General features: G+C 38.8%; 1 protein-coding gene across 1 annotated transcript in view; it reads left to right on the forward strand.

Annotated features, from left to right (window-relative positions):
• Nucleotides 1–1759: 1759 nt before the first annotated feature.
• LOC133529172 (proline dehydrogenase 1, mitochondrial) overlaps nt 1760–14621 on the forward strand; it is a 61945-nt gene continuing 49083 nt past the window's right edge. The window contains exon 1 of the mRNA XM_061866825.1: nt 1760–2064. Within this exon, the coding sequence (XP_061722809.1) occupies nt 1858–2064 (207 nt within the window). The 5' untranslated portion in view covers nt 1760–1857. The remainder of the gene's footprint in view (nt 2065–14621) is intronic.

Genomic DNA, 14621 nt, shown 5'->3' on the forward strand with positions numbered 1-14621 from the left:
TTCCTGAGTCATGGGTGTTTTCTATGTATTTAAGTATTTATAAATATTTATCACACTTTTGGAAACACCCCACTTTGATTTCAAATTTGGACAATTTAATTTTAGAAACTCTCACCACCGTCTTCAACATATCTTTTGGGGAAAGAACTTGGACCCAGGCTAGCCTGCCCGTTAGGTTGGGCGGCCTGGGCATCCGCAAAATTTCCAGCGTGGCGCTACCTGCTTTCTTGGCTTCGGTACACGGTGCTCAAAACCTTATCGGGAAAATTTTAGCCCCTTCTCTTGGGGGTGGGGGGTATATTATATATATCGTTGTCTAAGTACCCTCAACACAAGCCTTATTGAGCTTACTGTGGGACTTAGTCAATTTGTGTAAGAATGTCCTATTTATTATTCACTAGCCGCTCATCGTAATGTGTTCTCATCACGCATAAAGGAAAATTGTAATATTTTCCTTGGTTTGGTATAAGTTCACTATTACTTACCTACCTCTCAGTCATTTGTAAATACAACGGTACGTGGTATACCTCATTTCGTACCGGTAATAAGGCCTGTGACTTTTATTTAAATTGAAAAAGTCTCGGGTTCGAATCTCGGCTTGTATCAATGAGTATCTTGGTACATACTTTATTTATTGCTACAAGGCATTCTCTATCAACCTTCGGGCAAAGCAAATAACTTGTAGGCGGTTGTTACGTGCTGATTTTCGATGATTTTGTTACGAAATGATTTTCGTAGGTACCTACGAAAATCATTTCATATTTTACCGATCAGAAAACGATCGAGAGTATCGTGAGGAAACCTGTCGAAATCCTCTGAATCTCTAATTTAATCTAAATCTAAAATGTTTAGGTTCACTTTGTTGGAAATTAAGATGGCCGTGTGCCATAGTGGGCTTTGTAGGAGTGTCTTCATTTTAACACGAGGCTAATTTGGAAAAAGAACGTAACTATCTATTAAAACCGTAGATTTTATGAAATGGGATAGATAGGAACGTATCGGACGTCCGGTTTCCGGTGTAAACTGCATTCCGGCATGAATGAAACTATTATTTTTGAATGCTGGGCCTTATTATTTATTATTTATTACAGATAAAACACAATTACAGAATATTTGATCAAAAAGTATCGTTAAACCACAATGGTTTGTCTCGATACTCCATTCCGCAGTATTTAATAATTAGAAATACAATGCAATACACATATACATCCAATACGGGCATCTTGATACGGGCTGGGCCTTCTATACCTCATGTAAGTACATTATTTGATTTGAAAAATACGTATTTTTTCATGATTTCAGGTACCTATTGGGTTACTACATAGAAATAGTTCTCTGTAATGTGTAGTAGAGCAGGTTTGAGAAATCCTAGAGCTTATCATGAACCTAATCTAATTGTAGAAAATAGCTAAAGCCGATGTGAAAGATCGATCGGTCTAGACCACATGGGTAATTAGATTTATTTCGCACCAACAATTCCAGACATCGAGTGCATCCCGTCTGGGGTAACCGGTTCTTGAACCCGTTTATGTAATTCCCAAAAGATTGAGGTTATGGACACGTTACGTAATAATTTTTTGAGGTTAGAGTTCATGCGCCCGTTTAATTTCCTGGTTTATTAGACCGCATAGGAAGTTGCGAACTCCATGGTGTTTTAAATTATAGTTTAATTTTTTCGCGATACAGGCCAGACGGCCAATGGCGAAGCTCGCCGTTGACACACCTCCGTGAGATTTATAATTGGAACGGGCTGCGCGCGCCGGCAGTCGACGCGTATCGAGCGCACGTCAGTGTCAGTTGTCAGGTGTCGGCCGCGGAGTACGCGCGTGTGTTCAGTGAAGTGCGCGGGGCTCCACCATGGCTCTGCTCAGACGATTAGCCGCAAACGCGCCCCGGGGCGCTCGTGCCCTCGCCTCGGCGCCGCCGCCGGCGCGCGACGAACTCGACCTTTCCTTCAGCAGCCCTAAAGATGCCTTCAAAAGCAAGAAGACGAGCGAGCTGGTGCGAGCGTACCTCGTCTACCAGATTTGCTCGGTCAACTGGCTCGTTGAAAACAACGACATGGTAAGTTACGTAAGCTACACCGGTTTTAGTTACTAAGTCTGCAATGCAGAAAATTTAATGCATTTTTTGCAAGTTCAATGGCATATGCAGTTAGATTTTTGTGGCGTTTATTGCCGATCGATCGTTAGGATTGGGTATTACCAGGATTGCTAGGCAGTGATGTTAAGGGAATGAATGGATTTTTGATCGGTAGAAAAGCGCATGCGTCCTCAGTCCTGACATGGGGACCAGGTTTACGTAAGACGTTGAATGACCAAGTTAACGGTAACTTGTATAAGTTATGACGTGTGCAGGGTTTCGCGAAGTCGATTGAATGACTGATGTTTTAGCGGACGGGTCCACGTGGCCGCCTATTGTTATGTTAAGCCATTGTCAATGTGTCTGAACATTTTTACCGGCTTCCCAAGTCGTTTAGTCGATGGATATAACTTTTTAAATAATCTGCCTTATTTATTCAGATGAATTTCTGAACTTAAAGTAGGGCTTTAGATGGCAGGCCCTAGCTGTAACGTTATGAATGAAGATACAATGAAGGTTTTGACGTTGATGCAGTTAAAACATTCAACAATAAACTTCCTTTTTCACAGAAGAATAACAACTTTAATGCGAAACAGACTTTCTGGCGTTGACTAAGTAGTTTTATAAATGGCATATATTTTTAAATTTGCGACATATGTAAATTCCTTTTAAAAACGCCAAAATAGTACTATTTGAGGGTAGTTATACACATTTGTTATTATTCTCAAATGGACAGCAAAACACTCAATGATTTAGTAGTTAGGTACTTACGATGAAGAGAAGAGACGAATACACTGATAGCAATTAGAAATATTAATACTAATTCAATTACAATATTTACTTGAGTTTAGTAAAAAGTAAAAGTTTAACATTAGCAACTTATCGCAAGGAATAAAATGTTGTCTTACTTAATTAAAAGTAAAAATGTTTCGGTCTCCCAAAAAAAAGGTTAGGTACAGTCAGTATCAATAGTAGCGGATGAAATAACGCACCAAAAGAATTGAAATTCTTTTCCAAATGGAGAGATATCTCTACAGTCTAATTTAACGTTCGACTCCACGATCTAATTTGTGTACCTTCCTGTAGAGACATATATCTTTTTGGTAGGCTATTAGAGAGTGTCTGTTCCGCTACTGTGATCCGCGCTGACTGTACTTACTGTAGGTACCCTAATATAAAAGCCTCTGCTGTTTTACTTCGTATCGTATATACGTATTACGTATCGTACGTATCGTATTTACGAAGGCACCTCCCTGTATGTGAGTATGCCGAGGATCGGAAGACAAGAAATACAAATAATTGATCCGAAAAATGACCAGTGACTGCAATAAGTACGCTTAGGGCGTTTTACGATTGAAGAGTGGTAGGGGGCTTTAATCGTCAGAGATAATATAATATATAAGTTTTTGTCAAAAAAAAAAATCATTTTTGGTACAAGATTTTATCGCTGACTGAACTTTTTCCCACAGGCAGCCAATCTCATCGAGACCATTTAAAAACCCTAAAGACAATTAGTTTGCGTTTTATTATCACAAGAATTCCCGTGGCCACCTCTTGTCTCCATCATCAGATCACGTCCATGTCATTATAATATTGCATTGTCATCCGATTTACATATGTGCAAAATATCAGCTCAATCGGTAATCGGGAAGTGGGTCAAATTTAGCTTCCAAGATTTTACCCACATTAAAAAAACTAACCTATATACATACTAATAGCGTATGTTATTGTTAAATAAAAGCTTGTAAAAATGGAACGACACGACAAAATCGTTTACCTACTTGACCAAATTACTAACGTAGTCCGACCAGCATTTAGCAGTAGCCATTTCTTATCAATGGAAGGAGAAATCAGGGTCAATCGAATCGAATGTTTCATGTTAACAGTAAAACTAGTAATTTCATCGTACGTGAAGATCAAAAAGGTGAAAGGCTCGATTTTCCGGAAATTACAACTTTAGATGCTTGAAAAGATCCTCGAACCATATAGAAAAAAAGTTAAGAAAAGTCCCCCATTTATTTGTGGATGTAGTGTTAGTATAAAGTTTATAAAAACGCGTTGTAATTAATTGTTTATGTTCTATATTCATCTGATTATATTAAATACAAGAGTGGCTTTTACTAGTGTTGCTTAAGACTCATGTCCTTTGAATCCTCTAAGACTCGACTCAGTTTTTCAGACTTTAGTCATTAAGTCGAAACTTGAGTCCTCATCGAGACCTTTGAACCATATTTCCAAAAAATATGAAAAAAAAATCGTGGAAGTAGAGCTTAAGAAAGACATTAAATGAAAACTATAGCGGATATGATCAGTTTAGCTGTTTTTGAATTATTGTAAAAAGTTTCCCCTTCATAGTAAAAAGACGTACATTCACAGTTCATCCCTTGGTTAACAATCTACTATACTTTAAGCTCCAGTTTAGCTTATTGTGACGGAAGAGTAACTACGAAACCCTACTCTGAGCATGGCCCGACATGCTCTTGACCGGTTTTACAATTTAAATTTAAAAGACTCGAGTTCCTAACAACACTAGCTTTTACTTCAATAAAAAAACATAATTTAGTTGAAGATAATGCCGTTGAATGAAACAATAGGTACTTATTTTACACACTACAAACCTTCCAATTGTAACAGAAAACCCATGTTGAACAGCACAAGTACAGTTATAACGTCGCTACTCATTGTCACGGGTAAATTAATGTCAAATCGGCTGACAACAGTTATATAATCTGAAGTGATTGTCGTGATTCATGAATGGGAAATCAGTCCACTGTCTTGTCTTGGTGTTAACAATGCCTTTGATAGCCGTAAAACGATTATCACTATTACTTGTGACATGAAAGGGTATCGTCATGGCTTGTCTCAATCGTATTTTGTCAAGTTCTTAAATTCGTCCCGTTCTGCTTTCGTCACCCATTTTTCATTCGTCATTTTCGTGGATCATCTATGTCTTATTCCGGCTCATTTCGGTATTCGTCAACATCTTCTTTGGGCATGTTCGATGTTAAACTATGTTGTTTTCAGACTCACTCGTTATTCGTAAACTCGTTGTTGGTCCTATTCGGTTTTTGAAAAGTTCTTAATTCATCAGATTCTGCATTCGTCACTTTCACTAGTAGTCTTTGTCATCTTTGGTCATATTTGTTGTTTGTCTTTTCCTAGCCTAGGGCAAAAAATATAGGGAGCCATAAACAAGAAACTTCATGTATTAATTTCCTGATACTTACATACATTTCGAAACATGTTTGAGAAAAAATATATTTCGGCAATCTCGGAAACAGCCCTAATGATTTCGAACGAACTTCTAAAAACAACATAGACTAACATCGAACATGCCCAAATAAGATGTCGACTAAATGTGCCGGAAGAAGAAATAGACAAACAACAAGGATTACCCAAATATGATATGGACGACCCACGAAATTGGCGAATGAAGAATGGCTGACGAAAGCAGAACGGGACGAATTTAAGAACTTGACAAAAAAGATTGAGACGAGCCAAGACGATACCCATGAAAGTATATCTTAGTACTGATTTATGGTTTTTATTACAGTTAATATTGTCTTACCGCGAGAGTGACGAATGAAATAAAACTACCTACTTATATGGAAACTATTGAAATATAGTGATCGAAATATATTAAATTACCACCTGTATACATACGTAAGAATGTTAAAAAAATAAATTCTGATTCCGATTTGGATTATATCGCGCAAAATAAATTTAAAATACATCTCAACATTTTTGAACTCGTTACAGCGTTGGTGTTCTACGGGTGTCACCCGTTTACTATCCGTTTCCATAGTTATTTTATATGAATTAAGTACAGTTGGTTGGTTTTTACCCTATTTCCTAATGGAAGAGCGTGGTCTCCCGATATACAAGTATTGTTATACTTAATGAGAGATACCAGCCTTTATTGTTTTGGCATCTCTCCACGACACCCCGGGGTTCCCCAGCCTCCACCCCTCCCCTTCCGCCAGACACAACACAGGCCCTGTCCCCCCTCCCCTCCTCCGCTTGCGAGCCCAATCGGCACCAACCCCCCGCTGCCCACAGCCGGCTGTGAGGGCCCTCGGCACGTCCTCCCACCTTGACCCTGGGGGTTTTGGGGCGTGTTGCCATGACGGGGTTTCCCCCGAGATGACAACACGACCTGTGCACTCCTCATTTACCCGGGCTTGTGACCGGCTCCTTTTGGACCACGGATGATCCGCAAGGAGGCTGAGTTACACAACTACATCTACATCTATTGTTTTGTGTATTACGGGGTCATACATTAATTACATCGTACGTTTTGGGGGAGGGAGAAAATGTGACATGTTGTGACAAGCGGGAGGGGGTAGTCACAAACTTTGTGACGTCACTTTAATTTCATCAGTAACCAATTTTTTTTTATTCTTAGAAAAACTTGAGTTTAATCAGATATAACAAAACACGTGCTCATTATTTTTACCTGCTCTCAAACATATACTGAAACCAGCCATTAACTAGTAAGTTGCTCGAGCATCACTTTCTATAGGAGTTAGAAGATGAGTTTGGGCAGGTAACAAAAAAAACGTGTCCGTTATTTTAGACTACTCTATGACATACATAAATATAAATCAAATTGGAACCGGATAGTAACCTTTCCTTGTCAGTAACTTTGTTTGGACTAGTTAGGAGGTAAACATATTAAAAGTCACCGGCCGTAGCCCTTGAATCGGGGGGAGAGGGGGGGTTTGAAGCTCCCATTTTTAGTTTTTTCGATTATATCTCGGAAACTATGCGTCTTAGCGACATATGATTACTTAGATAAAACGAAAGCTGATTAAATTTTACTACAAGTTTGATTCAGTCACGTTTTTCGATACCTCGAATAGTTTTCGAGATATTCTTTTGAAAGTTTATTTGGGGCTCTCAATTTTTATCTCGGTATCTACCATAGAAATAGGATAGTATAGAACGACTGTCAAACTTGGAAAGTGTGACCAAAAATGAAATGCAAGTGTGTGCGTAAATTGTCTATGTGCGAACAAAAATAGTGATGTCATGTTACAACATATTAATAATGTATCGATGTTTAACTACTTTATCGACTACTTTTTCAAATGTGTTTGAAAAGGTTCAAAATGATAAAGTTGAAGTTGTTTGAAAATGTGTTTGCAAAGAGTTGACTTACCAAAGAAAATTTGAATTTCGTGCCATTTCCTGCTGACAACTTGGGTTGGATGTGTATACGCTGTGTACAAGTACACGCTGTCTTGTGTTTCCTTGTGTTGGCGGCAAAGCCGTGGAAAAGTGGTTAAAATGTAAGTACTGTGTTGGAAAGTGAAGTTTAAATTTATCGCTAAACATGTACACGTTCAAAAAAGGTATTATAACAATTGTTATTATTTTAAGTCGGTTATAAAGGTAATATCTTAATGATGTCTAGTGAACAACTAATTCCATACCTACTAATATACCGACAAGTTATCGATACAGTCATATGAACATTTTGTCAAGCCCTAGCGTAAAGTAACAGTTTAGGTTTTTACACAAAATATTCTAAATTATTGACTAATATGATGAAATATTAACACACAATTGAAGAAAAACTTATAATGAACTGTTATAATTGGTTTTTTACACTTTTTATGCTGTTAATTTGATAAAATATCGTTACGAAAATTTCGCTAGGAATATCATAATTACCTGTGAAATGAGTATTTTCCTGGGTTTTTTGGCCCTGAAACACTACAACCCGGCACACAACATGACACCATCGTCATTAAATTACTTAATACATATTTTTCTTTTTGATTCGCTTATATTTTTCACGTTAAAAAATACGGCAATATGATTTTGGCCGCCTCGGCCGCCTTCGAACTCAAAATTGGTTACGTTTTCTCATATGTAGTCTGCCTCTTTTGCACTTATGGCTTGTTCATATACGTCATGGCTTCGAATCCCTTTCGCACACTTCATCTGTCTGTCAAGCGAAGCGACTGACATGTCTCTGGTATCTACATTAGTGAAGCTGCTAGGCTGTGTTTGGTATCGTTTTCGTATAAATGGGGGGTGCTGAATTCATTGATGGTATCACATTGACACCATTCCGAAGTCAAACTCAGCTACGAAGTCAAAAATTGTGTTCTAAGCATTTCCCTGTATACTCTTTTTTTGAGCATTCGTTGCCTGACCTAATCCTTCGCTTTCGTTTGGTCCGTCCTGAAGTCCTGAACGCCACATCCTGTATTGTCAACATTGCACTAGGAATATTACTACTGTAACTCATGTCAAAAAATGCCATAAAATATTGTTGAGAACTTGAGCAGCTCAGCGTGATTTCCTCACGTGGCGTAAAATGAAATGATGAAAATAATTGCTACTCAAACAAAGTAGGGTAATTTATACGCGTGAATCTCACAATCTCGTTCGAGATCTCGAAAATTAATCAAGATCTTAACAAAGACTAAATAAATCAAGATTTCCTGCTAAAGGTGAATAGAATAAAACTGGAAAATTCACTCGTAATATCGAGGATTCGCAGTTTCGAGATCTCGCGAGAGACAATTTCCCACCGCACGCGATTATTGTGTGAATGGTGGCATTCAATAAAACTGCACATGTCATCTAAGTAGACCGTAGTAACAAAACAAAATTAGCGCATTTAGGTTCGTGACTGTCAAATTCTCTGTGTGCCAAGTTGCTGGCACGAACGAGGCGTGATAATTTAAAACAAGAAAAATCCGGATTTTGGTAGTTCAAAGTTTCCTTTGAATTGGATTTTTTTGCGAGATTCTTGTGATCTTTAAACTTACACGAGCTGGCATTTATCACTAATAATATAACTTACCTATGCAAATAAAATTAAAAAAAAGTAAGTAAAACTAAGTGTCTATCTAAGTAAGTAGTAGTGCGAAAGTGACGCATGATATGACAAGTGACAAAAACACGACCATGATACCGCTGCAGGGAATATTCAGCACTTGAGTGATTTTAATTATTCTATAATCTATGTTAATGTTATGGTCTACATTCATGTGGGGCAACGTTATCGCTTTTATATTATCTTGATCTTGATGGATAGTTTGCCTAAAAATAACTTTGTTGTTATTGACGTGCCTTTCATAACAAAGTGGATAGTAATTTGGGTGTTTTCCTCTAAACGAAATGTTTTTGGTTGTTTTTAACGATAATGACTTTCTATGTTTTTATTAATTGGACGAAAGTCATTATAAGTATTAAATATCGATACGGACAAAGTGCCAGAAATATGTATACACGACCTTATTGCCGAAACGATATTATTAATAATTTCGATAATCGGAATAAGAGGTAGGTCCTATATCTACCTTTCTTACGAAATAGTGTTCCACGATTAAGAGAAGATTATGAAAGAGTTAATATTTCTAGAATTATAACTTAAGGCAATCTCAATCATGCGTGCCTCGAGATCCATGGCGGATTTTTTTATTTCTGTATCAGTAACGTATTTTTTGCTTTTTTTTCTGTCTGGATCCTGGATCAAGAGTTTGTCTTATTCCGACTGAAAATCTACACAAATAACATTAAAATTAAGGGATATTAGGCGAATTCGAATGCTAAGTTTAAACTTACCCAAGTAAGAGATTGTTAGACGTAGAGTAAATTATGGTTGCGTTTATCACGCCGATGTATCCGACAGGATAAACCATGCGTAGAACACGCGGCGCGGTGTAAGAAACTGCATTAATACAGCATCTTGTCATTATAACGCAAAAAGCAAACGCAATACGTGCGAATAATATTTTCCAACTCCCTTCTTCTTCCTCGCGTTGTCCAGGCATTTTTGCCACGGCTCATGGGAGCCTGGGGTCCGCTTTACAACTAATTCCCAGAATTGGCTGACTTTCCAACCCAGAGGGTAACGAGCTACGAGTATGTCTGATTGGGATTAGTCCGGTTTCCTCACGATGTTTTCCTTCACCAAAAGCGACTGGCAAATATCAATGATATTTCGTACATAAGTTCCTCCTCGGGATTGAAAGCCGCACGCTCTTACCGCTAGGCAACCAGCGCTTATAAAACAAAAATAGACGAAAATATTTTTCAAAGTTAATGATAAAATATAAAAGGAACAGCCCGAAAACAAGATGTTATCTATCGAATTGACTCTGGAGTTACAAGCGTGCTAAAATCTTTGATACTTATACACTTCTTTCATGAATAGCCCCAAATATACTCCCCCAAGAAAAACTTGGCAGCGAACTTTTTCTTCAACTTGGCTCTAGCCCATAAGAAAGCTTTTATTACCTCCTCTGTACATTTGTTGCTTTAGTACCAGATATTATTTTAGCAAAGTCGGGGCTCAAGATTGTTGTCATCCCAGGACGATCTTGCTTAAAGTATCCTTTGGTTGCTTCTACTGGCTTCTATCCACGTTCCTCAAAATGAGAAAGAATCCGGGTAGGATTATTGATTTATCCACTTGCTTCTAATATCCACTATTTTACACAATGGTTGTCATAGTAACATACTGAAATGGGTATTTTCGCTGAAATTCCTTCAGCAAGGTCGCAATGTCCGTGTCGGCGAGTGACACGTCTTGTCTAATTACGTAAACTGCTCAAACTAATGTCTCATTTTGTTCAATGCCAGCGTAGGCAGGTGCACGTCAGTGGTCTGTCGTCAGGCATAGTTTAGGCAATTGGTGTTTCTTTTAAGACATTTTATCTTCTTTCTCATATCCATATACTAACGATCGCGGACAACATTACGTCGTTGTTTTGTGTCCGTTCTGCATAATCTTCCGCCATTCTAAAAATAGGCGCCTGTATAGACAAGATGCCTGGCAGGCCTACTTAACCATATCGACCCATCGGGGGTTGTAAGATAAAAAAAATGTGCGGTGAATCACATACAAATCGCACCCATAGCAGCTGTCATACCATAGAAAATTGTTATACTTTTAATGCAAGCCAATGGGAAAGGTCGGTAAAAACTAAACCTGGATGACTCTCTTAACGATAACGATGGTGGATTTCGACAATGCGATCAAATTGACTGTCGCCTTCCCATTTTTACAAACAGGCCTACCTGTTTGCAGCTGGTGTGGTCCAACTGGTTTGGAACAGATGACGTGTCATACTTCTAACGTCATACGGGTCTTTAAACGTTAATGTCGAGTAGCAATGGCAGCATCGTCCGAGTCCGAGCCGAACATTGCGATGCCTCCTAAGTATACTGAGCCAACTGCAAAATCTGGATTAGATCTATTACATTTTTCTTTCACCAATTTAAACCGATTTGAATTCTAATGACCCCCAAAGTCGCTAAAAACGATTAATGTATTTAAACAGGTATGATGGAACGCATCGAGTTTTACCTCACCATTGTCTCTTCAGGTTCTTGTCTTTTCGTTCTTCGACAGTTGAAGCGCTTAAATAGTGATAGTTCAAGTAGTTTAGGCATTAAAGTTTCAATTTTAGGTTAGCCAAATCTATTTATATAGTATATGAACAAAGACAGGAATTGAATCCTAAGTCCCATGATAATAAGTAATTAAATTGGCATTTAATTCAAAAGCTAAAGTGATGACCAGGGTCGTATCTTTCTCACTTTTCCACTGAGAGATCAGGCGGGCGTGTAAGTACCTACCTATTTTGAATTAATTCTGATTGTTGAAGATGAATGCTGTTCCATTTTTTATACTAATTTGTGAGTTTCAAGATCGTAGAAATACAAAAGACTTGACAATGAATACTGCACGTCCGTTTAGCATGAAGGACCTCGAGACAACTATACAATTCTCGTGTCAATGAACTTAGAATGCGTGAAAAAAAACTAATAAACCGGTTTTATGCAAACTGGGGGAAACTAATAAACTGAACTGCTATTGCAAAGTGATGTAAACTTTAATTTGTAAAAAATAAAAACTAAAATGGCATGTAGATCGCTCACGTAAAGTTTGTAATCTCGTGATCCTACGTAAGCATAATCGGAAAGCAATCTTACCTACACTGGTTCATCTTAAACTTCGCTTTGGAATAAGAATAACAATTCAGGAGATGGAATTTTGCATTGACAACTTTATACTTCATAAATTATGCTAATTTGATCCTTGTTTCAAAGTTGTTAAGGTCTTATCAGACCGCAGCAGTAACTTGCTTGCTAAACACAATCCCGCTATTGTCTAAATTGGTGGCGAGATTGTGCGTCAAATTCCAGAATCAAAAAACGCGATATCAACGAATTCTAGTCATACATGGCTGGTTTTAGGAGTCATTTCGCAGCTGATTCCGCTTTTAGGAGAGCAATATACATTGTGACGTGGTCGCAGTCGTTTGATGCCCGTTACGTAACCGATGCCGGACGAGGGTGACGCAGTAACGAACGTAATATTAATATGCGAAAAACGTGGCCTCTAAATAGAACTCGGGATCTTTGTTGCCAGAACGAGATTCTCAAATCTTTCTATGATGGCTAAGACACTATTTATGGTTCGAATTATACTTTATAATAATATATAAATTTTTTGGCATAAATAGACCCTACGTAACATAATAGTGTACGAGGCACTCCCGACAACGATATACCTCCATATATAAAAGAGTGATAAAACATAACGAACTTATATATTCAACCTGCTATGTCTATGGTTGCAAAACTGTCAATATAGACTGTCACTAAATACGTTCCAGTCCAGCTTTTCAATCATTATAAAAGCATCAGTGGCATTTCACAGTAGCGGACCCATAACCCTATGCTCGTCTGGATATCGAGAAGTTAAAGCTGGATGCCGCTTCTGCTAACTGGGCGCCGACTTTTGATGCACAAACTGTAGAAGATAAAGCACTCTCATGCAATAAAGTCCTTCTAGAGTTGTTCGATGCTCATGCGCCGGCGCGCGACGTCCGTTTGAGGCGGCCCCCAGCTCCATGGATTACCAGCGGAGTACGAATGGCGATGACGAGAAGGGATCGAGCCTTCCGTAAATATAAGCGTGATCGGTGCGACGAAAACTGGCGTCTCTTCAGGGTTGCACGAAACCGTTGTAACCAGATGGTGAGGGTTGCAAAACGCCGATATATTCATGACAACATCTTGACAGCATCTCTTACGAACACTTGGAAGTTTTTAAAGTCTTTGGGTGTTGGAAAGTCCACGAACAGTTTCGATCCATCCACTTTCTCCATAGATAGTCTTAATGCCCATTTCTCGAATACCACAACATTAAACTCTGTTATCAAATTTAAAACTATTTCGTTTATTGCTTCCCTTCCATCTCCTAACATTACACCATTTCATTTTGCCCCTATCACACCCGAGGATATACGTAAAATCATTAGCTCTATTAAGTCCAAAGCGGTAGGCCATGATGATATAGGTCGCGTTATGATTCTCTTCGTTCTGGAAAGTATTCTTCCTGTAATAACCCATATTATCAATTTCTCTTTTCATACTGGACAATTTCCATCTTCTTGGCGTAAAGCCTATGTTATCCCGCTACCCAAAATTTCTAACCCCAGCTCTCTAAGTCACTTCAGGCCTATATCTATTCTTCCATTCATGTCCAAGATACTAGAGGCTGCAGCACATAACCAAATTTCAAAATTTATCTTTTCCAACCGTCTGTTGTCTCCATGTCAATCTGGGTTTCGGGCGGGGCATAGTACGACCACCGCGCTTTTGAAAGTCACTGAGGACATTAGACAGGGCATGGAATCCTCGAAAGTTACAGCGCTTGTTCTCATTGACTTCTCGAATGCCTTTAACGTTGTTGACCATGACCTTCTATTGGCTGCTCTTTCCCATCTCAGGTTCTCATCAGAGTCAATGGCGTGGTTTGAATCGTACCTGTCCGGTCGCTCCCAAGCTGTCCGTAGAGATAGGTGTCAGTCTGATTGGTGTGATCTGAACACTGGAGTACCGCAAGGTGGTATTCTCTCTCCATTGTTATTTTCGGTGTTTATTAATTTCATCACACACGGACTCAAATGCGACCATCACCTGTATGCAGACGATCTGCAATTATACGCCCAAGCCGAGGTAGCGGATGTCAATTCCGCAATTGAGGCTATCAATGATGATCTGGATCACATAAGTGATTGGTCTAGTTCTTTTGGCATCTCTGTCAACCCTTCTAAGTGCCAGGCCATCATTCTGGGTAGTCGATGGCAACTCTTAAAGTTGGATGCACTTTCTGTTGCACCGATCATTTTTGACGGCTCGGTCATACCTATTTCGAGTCAAGTGAAGGACCTCGGTTTAGTCATTGACAGGCATCTCTCATGGGACGGGCAACTTTCGGAAGTGAGCCGGAAGGTCACTTGTACCTTACGCACACTCTACCGTTTCAAAAATTTTCTTCCGGTATGCACAAAGAAATTGCTCGTTCAAGCACTTATCCTCCCGCTCATTGATTATGCTGATTTTTGTACAACGAACTTGTGTCAAAATTCTCTCAATAAACTCGATCGACTCGTAAACAATGGAATACGCTTCATTTTTGGAATTCGAAAGTTTGATCATGTATCCAGCTACCGTCGCCAGCTCAAGTGGCTTCCCATACGTCAGCGCCGTTCCTTTCGAAT

Source organism: Cydia pomonella, chromosome 20, assembly GCF_033807575.1.
Source record: "Cydia pomonella isolate Wapato2018A chromosome 20, ilCydPomo1, whole genome shotgun sequence".
Classification (NCBI taxonomy): Eukaryota; Metazoa; Arthropoda; class Insecta; order Lepidoptera; family Tortricidae; genus Cydia; species Cydia pomonella.